Source organism: Cebus imitator, unplaced genomic scaffold (assembly GCF_001604975.1).
Source record: "Cebus imitator isolate Cc_AM_T3 unplaced genomic scaffold, Cebus_imitator-1.0 Scaffold88, whole genome shotgun sequence".
Classification (NCBI taxonomy): Eukaryota; Metazoa; Chordata; class Mammalia; order Primates; family Cebidae; genus Cebus; species Cebus imitator.
Genome location: NW_016107403.1, coordinates 1,459,618 through 1,467,914, shown reverse-complemented (window position 1 = coordinate 1,467,914; position 8,297 = coordinate 1,459,618). Strand labels below are relative to the sequence as shown.

The 8,297-nt window shown below is 39.0% G+C and overlaps 1 protein-coding gene across 1 annotated transcript in view; it reads right to left on the bottom strand.

The window, feature by feature from the left end:
• Window positions 1–8,297, bottom strand: part of SPAST (spastin) — an 83,572-nt gene that overhangs the window by 2,770 nt on the left and 72,505 nt on the right. Inside the window, exons 15-16 of the mRNA XM_037740764.1 lie at window positions 8,168–8,238; window positions 5,918–5,958 (exon numbers count right to left, since the gene is read on the bottom strand). Of these exons, the coding sequence (XP_037596692.1) occupies window positions 5,918–5,958; window positions 8,168–8,238 (112 nt within the window). The remainder of the gene's footprint in view (window positions 1–5,917; window positions 5,959–8,167; window positions 8,239–8,297) is intronic.

The window sequence follows — 8,297 nt, the reverse complement described above, 5'->3', positions numbered from 1 at the left end:
AAAAAAAAAAAAAAAAAAAAAAATTTAAGGGAAAATGAAGTTTGGCACAAATGACCTATGTTAAAAATCATTACTACAGTACATCTGTATTTTGGCCCAAAAATAAGAAGTTGAGGAACTTTTAACAAAATTTCAACCTGACATTTTATCCATATTTTTAAAATTACTATTAAAAACCCAATCTACCTTCGAATCATCTTTGATAGCTCCATGAGCATAAAGAAAATACTTGCAACTTGTAAACTAATATGAAAAACGTAAGCCAAAAAGAAAAAAATATATAGTTAAAATATAGGCTGGTACAGTGACTCACACCTGTAATCCCAGAACTTTGGGAGGCTGAGGCGAGTGGATCACTTGAGTCCAGGAGTTCAAGACCAGCCTTGGCAACATGGCAAAGCCTCATCTCTACAAAACATACAAAAATTAGCTGGGCATGGTGGTGCACCCTTGTAGTGTCAGCTACTAGGGAAGCTGAGGTGGGAAGATTGCTTGAGTCTGGGAGGTTGAGGCTGCAGTGGGCAATGAGCATGCCAATGCACTTCAGCCTGGGTGACAAGAGTGAGACCCTGTCTCAAAAAAACAAAAACAAAAACAAAATACCCAACAACCTTCACTCCCCACAAAAACCCCAAAAACACTATTATGAACCCTACCTGTTTCCTATTTAACTGTAAAACACACCCTGGCTCTTCCTAAAGGCCAAAGTATAGAAGAATGATGAATGTAATAAGGGTATTAAGCATGATATTATTAAATAAAATTTATTTGTTATAGAAATTAAAGTTTTTGTTTTGAGACAGCATCTCACTGTCACCCAGGCTGGAGTGCAGTGGCACAATTTCTGTTCACTGCAACCTCTGCCTCCTGGGCTTAAGGGATCCTCCCACTTCAGCCTCCTACGTAGCTAGAACTATAGGTGTGTGCCACCATGCCCAGCTAACTTTTTGTAATTTTTGTAGAGATGGGGTTTCACCATGTTGTCCAGGTTGGTCTTAAACTCCTGAGCTCAAGGGATCCAACTGCCTTGGCCTCCCAAAATGCTGGGACTACAGGCATGAACCACCATACCTGGCCAGAAATTAAGGTTTTAAAAGTTGATGATGTAATTCTAATTTAAGTGTATATTTTGTTATATGTATATATATGAAATTTATATGGTATTTTAAGGTTAGTAAGAGACTAATGTATACAACAGGAAAAAAAGCAGCTAGTAGCTACTTCAGTTAAGGGGGGGAAATACATAGCAAAGTTGTCTTATAAAAACAAAATAATAAAGGAATTAATAAAGTTAAATCAGATACACATTATACTTAAAAAACAAAGTACCCCAATTTATAACCAACAATTTTAGTACAAACCCTTAAAAATGCAGAAATTCCAAACCAATTATTTGAACTTCTACTATTATAAACTGTAGACGAAAAGTTGGGGTTGGGTTTTTCTTTTTTTTTGAGATGGAATCATGCTCTGTCACCCAGGCTGGAATGTAGTGGCACGATCTCAGCTCACTACAACTCCTGCCTCCTGAGTTCAAGTGATTCTCCTGCCTCAGCCTCCCGAGTAGCTGGGACTACAGGTGCCCACCACCATGTCTGGCTAATTTTTTTATTTTTTGTAGATGTAGGGTTTCACCATATTGGCCAGGTTGGTCTTGAACTCCTGACCTTGTGATCCGCCTGCCTTGGCCTCTCAAAGTGCTGGGATTACAGGCGTGAGCCACCATGCCCAGCCAAGTTGGGTTTTCTTATCTAAATTTATATATATTCACTGGAACCTGGCAATACACTTTGGTATTAAAGTTGCATCAAATAATTGGTATATAAAATTCCACTGTACATGTTTAGAGAGCAAATTACTTGTGTTTACCTCTTATCCCATAAATGGGAATGAAAGTTACCTTGATCTTTATAATAAAAATGCCACTGTCGGTTTTCTATTTTTTAAAGTTATTTAATGGATTTTTACATAGTGTTTACTATGTGCCAGCTATTTTAAGTGCTTTATAAATATTAACTCATAAGTAAGGAATAACAGCTAAAGGTCATTATCAAATTATTAATAACAAAACTACTAGATTAAAAAGAAACAACTGAATGAAAGTATACAGTAAAACCAAAAATTGTAACAATATAACCTGAATATATATAATTAATGGGATGGTTACAAAAGGTACCAGTAATATTCTTCCTTGTAAATCATTCAGTAGTTTTATTAAGCTTTAATTTTTAGTTTTACCATCTAAACTTTTAATAAATAATGTTATGACTTTTAAAAATGGTAGATACAGGCTGAGTGCGGTGGCTCACACCTGTAATCCCAGCACTTTGGGAGGCTGAGGCAGGTGGATCACCTGAGGTCGAGAGTTCGAGACCAACCTGATCAACACAGAAAAACCGTGTCTCTACTAAAAATACAAAAATTCATCAGGCATGGTGGTGCATGCCTGTAATCCCAGCTACTTGGGAGGCTGAGGCTGGAGAACTGCTTGAACCTGGGAGACGGAGGTTGCGGTGACCTGAGATTGTGGCATTGCACTCCAGCCTGGGCAACAAGAGCAAAACGTCATCTCAACAACAACAATAACAATAACAAAAATGGTGGATACAATTATATTTTTATGTGTGGGATTAAAAATTTTCAAGCCTGGCACAGTGGCTCACACCTGTAACCCCAGTACGTTGGTAAGTTAAAGTGGGAGGAATGCTTGAGGCCAGGAATTTGAGACCAGCCTGGGTAACAGAGTGAGACCCCATCTCTACATGAAATTAAAAAAATTATCTGAGTGTGGTGGTGCATGCCGGTAGTCCCAGCTACTTAAAAGGCTGAGGCAGGAGGATCAATTGAGCCCAGGAGTTCAAGGGTGCAGTGAGCTATGACTGCACGACTGCACTCCAGCCTGGGTGACCAAGTCAGACACTATCCCAAAAACTAAACTAAACTAAATTAATGAGATAAAGGTTAGAAAACTAAAAGCTTTCTTAAAAAAAAATTCAAGAAGGATGCCTCATCTGACAGGAGTCTAAAAGCTTGGGGAAAAAAAAGACTCCAAAATGTACTTGAATGCACTCATTATCTATGTTAACAGTTCACTGTCAGCCTGAACAACTGCTGAAATTAGGGAAATAAAAAACAAGTTACAAATATACAGCTGTCCCTCAGTATTTCTGGGAAATTGGTTCCAGGACCCCTACAGATAGCAAAATCCACAAACACTTAAAGTCCCTTATATTAAAATGGTGTACTATTTGCATATAACCTACACAGTCCTGTATACTTTAAATCATCTCTAGATTACCTGTAATACCTGATACAATATAAATGCAATGTGAATAGTTGTTGTTGTTGTTTTGTGTGTGTGTGTGTGTGTGTTTAAGACGGAGTCTTGCTCTGTCGCCAGGCTGGAGTGTTGTGGTGCAATCTTGGCTCACTGCAACCTCTGCCTCCCAGGTTCAAGCGATTCTCTTGCCTCACCCTCCCAAGTAGTTGGGATTACAGGCATGCGCCACCATGCCCAGCTAACTTTTTTTGTATTTTTAGTAGAGACGGGGGTTTCACCATGTTGGTCAGGATGATCTCGATGTCTTGACCTCGTGACCAGCCTGGCTCGGCATCCCAAAGTACTGGGGATTACAGGCATGAGCCACCACACCCAGCCAATAGTTTTTATACTATATTGTTTAGGGAATAATGATAAGAATAAAAGTCTGTACATGTTCAACAAGGATGCTTTTCCCCCCTCAAGTATTTTTGATCTGCAGTTGGTTGAATTCACAAATGCAGAATCCACAGATAGGAAGGGCTGACTGTAATTCAGGCCTGATTTTAAAAGTTTGCTCACATAGTTATGACCATTCTGCAGACCCAATTTTATATCTTACCTGCAACTTTTTTCAAATGAAATGCTTCAGCATCTCATAAGGGGATTTTCCATATTAAGAAAAGGTAATAAATTGGTCAAGAGTTTGAGACCCACCTGGCCAACCCCTCTACTAAAAATATATTAAAAAAAAAAAAAAAATTAGCTGAGCATTGTGGCATGTGCCTGTAATCACAGCTACCTAGGAGGCTGAGGCAGAAGACTTGCTTGAACCTGGGAGGCAGAAGCTGTAGTAAGCCAAGATTGCACCACTGCACTCCAGCCTGGGAGAAAGAGTGTGAGTCCTTCTAAAAAAAAAAAAAAAATAGGCCCAGTGTGGTGGCTCACACCTGTAATCCCAGTAATTTGGGAGGCTGAGACAGGTGGATCACAAGATCAGGAGTTCAAGAGCAGCCTGGCCACGATCGTGAAACCTTGTCTCTATTAAAAATAAAAAAATTAGCCAGGCATTGTGGCAGGCATCTATAATCCCAGCCACTCGGGAGGCTGAGGCAGGGAACTGCTTAAACCCCAGAGGCAAAAGTTGCAGTGTCGTGCCACTGGGCGACAGAGTGAGACTCCACCTCAAAAATAAATAAATAAAATAAAGGTAATAAATTATATTACAGTAGTAATTGTATTGCTTTTAAAGAAAAAAAAAGATTGAAAAAATAGAACATCATTAAAGTTTAACCTATAGTTATGTTATTTTTATAATGTACAAAACCCCTCAAGTTTCATATAATTTTTTTTTGAGACAGGGTCTCACTGTGTAACCCAGGCTGGAGAGCAATGGCCCAATCTTGGCTCACTGCAACTTCTGCCTCCTAAGTTCAAGTGATTCTTCTGCCTTAGCCTCCCGAGTAGCCAGGACCACAGGGATGCGCCACCATGCCCAGCTAATTTTTTAAAAATTAATTAATTAATTAATTTTTTTAAGACGGGGTTTCACCATGTTGGTCAGGCTCGTCTTGAACTCCCGACCTCAGGTGATCCACTTGCCTTGGCCTCCAAAGTGCTTGGATTACAGGTGAGAGCTACTGCGCCTAGCCTTTTTTAAATTTTTGATAGAGACAGGGTTTTGCCATCTTGGGCTGGCTGGTCTTGAACTCCCGACCTCAAGTGATCTCCCCACCTTGGCCTCCCAAAGTTCTGGGATTACAGGTGTAAGCCACCACACCCAGCCCATAATTTTTTTCTGTTCAGTATTTACATAATATGATTTGGTAGAAAATGACTTAATGACTATGTATATATGTTTTGTCCATTACCAAAGAAAAATTTGAGACTAATTTCATAGGCTTCCATATTTTGAAATGAAGCAAAGTTCATTTTTCATTTTTTCTAGCTTCTAATTAACTAAACTAGAAAAATCCATTTAAAAAAAAATTAGTCCCCAGCACTCTGACAGGCTGAAGCAGGAGGATTACTTGAGGCCAAGAGTCTGAGGCCACACTGGACAACAGGACAAGACCTCATCTCTACAGAAAATTTAAAAATTAGTGGGACGTTGTGACATTTACCTATAGTCCCAGCTACTGCAGAGTTTGAGGCAAGAGGAATGCTTGAGACCAAGAGGTCAAGGTTATAGTCAGCCATTACTGCGCGATTACATTCCAGCCTTGTAACAAAGCAAGACCCTGTGTCTCAAAACAAAAAAAAAACAAAAAAAAAAACAAAAAAAAAACCATCAGATGTGGTGGCTCAAGCCTGTAATTCCAGCACTTTGGGAGGCCATGTTTGGTGGATCACTTGAGGTCAGGAGTTCAAGACCAGATTGGCCAACATGGTGAAACACCCTCTCTACTAAAAATACAAAAATTAGTTGGGGTGGTGAAGCACGCCTGTAGACCCAGCTACTTGGGAGGCTGAGGCAGGAGAATAGCTTGAATCCAGGAGGTGGAGGTTGCAGTGAGCTGACATGGAGCCAGACTCAGTCTCAAAAACAAAACAAAAAAATTGCACACACACACACACACACACACACACACTCATGTGTATATGTCTTACAATATAGAGGACCAAAACAAAGAAAAAAATCATTGTAAAATACTATACCTCACTGGCAGACATATTCTTCACCTGTTCTGGTTTCAGTTCTGTAAAATATAAAAGTCAGGCACTTAAAAATACATACATTTTGCAGTTTAAATTGTTGAAAGGCAAAACCAAGTACAATGATCTAAATGGACCTATTCAATACAAATCATTACATTAAGAGAGACACATTAACTTTGAGAGCACATACAATTTATAAATGCTTGGAAGAGAACATTCCTTCTTTAGGAATAACTGGAAAATGTTCAATTTCTTGCATATTGCCCATGAACAATAGTTTACACATGTGAAAGGGAACTTAAAAGAGTGTAACTTGTTCTTTACAAAATTCATTAGTCTTTTTTGTTTTTGCTCTGTACTTTACTTTTTTTTTTTTTTTGAGACAAAGTTATACTCTTTTGCCCAGGCTGGAGTGCAATGGCATAATGTCAGCTTACTGCAGCCTCGACTCCAGGGTTTAAGCGATTCTCCTGCCTCAGCCTCCTGTGTAACTGGGATTACAGGCGCATGCAACCACACCCAGCTAATTTTTGTATTTTCAATAGAGGTGCAGTTTCATCATATTGATCCAACTGGTCTCAAACTCCTGACCTCATGATCCGCCCACCTCAGCCTCCCAAAGTGCTGGGATTACAGGCATGAGCCATCACACCTGACCTATTTATTTACTTTTTAAGATAGCACCTCACTCTGTCACCCAGGCTGGAATGCAGTGGCATGACCATGGTTCACTGCTGCCTGGACCTTCCAGGCTCAAGTGATCCTCCTATTTCAGCCTTCCGAGTAGTTAAGAATACAGGAGCATGCCAACAGGCCCAGTTAATTTATTTTATTTTTTTTGTAGAGATAGCCTCGCCCTATGTTGCCCAGTCTAGTCTTGAACTCTTAGGCTCACACAATCCTCCCACCTTGGCCTCCGAAAGTGCTGGGATTATAGGCGTGAGCCACTGTACCCGACCATTTTCTGTACGTTAATGGATGCGAATCTTTTTTAACCCCAAATTTTATCTGCCTCAGAGTAGCCAAAATGTTCTAAAAAAAATATGCATTGGCTACTATTTCTGAGTCAACTATCTGAACAGGATTTAAGCTCTGGCAACAAGAAAATTTGTTTATCCAGAGTTACAAAATATACTCTCAAGATTACATTTTTTATTTTGCAAAGTAACAGTTCTTAATCACTACCCTATTTCACTATGGGAAATGTTACTGGTAATTTTTAACCAGTAAAACCAAAAGATTTTACATAATGTAGGCTTTTAATGCAAATTACAGTAGACACTAAGATAATATGTTTCTCATACAACTATATTTAATTAATTGTACTTTCTTGAATGAGAGAAAAGAGATGGAGCCGTAACTAGTGCTCTGGAGTTGCATGTTTTAAGTTTATTTTATCATCATAGCTAATAATCTGAGTGCATACCTGACAGCATCAACCATCTACTACCCAGGCTGGCTGTGGAAATGTAGCTGAAAATATCTATGTAAGTTTATCCTAACCTAACCAAAAAATAATCAGTCATGGTATTTCGGAATCAACAAACTTGAATAAAAACATAGGAATAAATATTTTGCTGCAATTCCTCAAAAGACATAAAAAGGTAAAAACTTACATAATTTCTGTTAGATACGTTAATTTCAAATGATGTCAGAATATTGAAAAGAGCCAGAAAACAGATAAGAACATTTTTCTTATATTACTGTTTTTTGTTTAAAAGTTTTCTTTTTCTTTGAGTTTCCTGTTGCTTACTATTATCAAGAAGTAAAATCTCATGCCTAGAACAGGGGTCATAGTCCACTGACTCATATACTATTTTTGTATGATTTGTTAGCTAAAAATGGTTTTAAGGCTGGGCATGGTGGCTCATGCCTGTAATCCGCCAAAGCAGGTGGATCGCTTGAGCCCAGAGTTCAAGACCAGCTTAGGCAACATGGTGAAACCTCATCTCTACAAAATAAAATAAAATAATTAGCCAGGCATGATGGTGTATGCCTGTAGTCCCAGCTACCAGGAAGGCTGAGGTGAGAGGATCACCTGAGCCTGGAGGGTTTGAGGCTGCAGTGAACTATATTGTGTCAGTGCACTACAGCCTGGGCAACAGAGACCCTGCCTCCAAAAGAAAAAAAAAATATACACACACACACACACACAGAGAGAGAGAGAGAGAGAGATTTTTTTTGGACTTCTTAAACTTCTAAAGTGGTATAATAAATAGTTTTAAATGTTTCAAGCTCTTATACACCTACCTCTGATAGGACCCAGTGCTGCATCTTTTGCCAAAGCTGTTAGGTCACTTCCTGAGTATCCATCAGTCATTCTGAGGAGGGGAAGGAAGAAAGAGCAAGTTAGTTCCTTTTTTTTTTTTTTTTTTTTTTT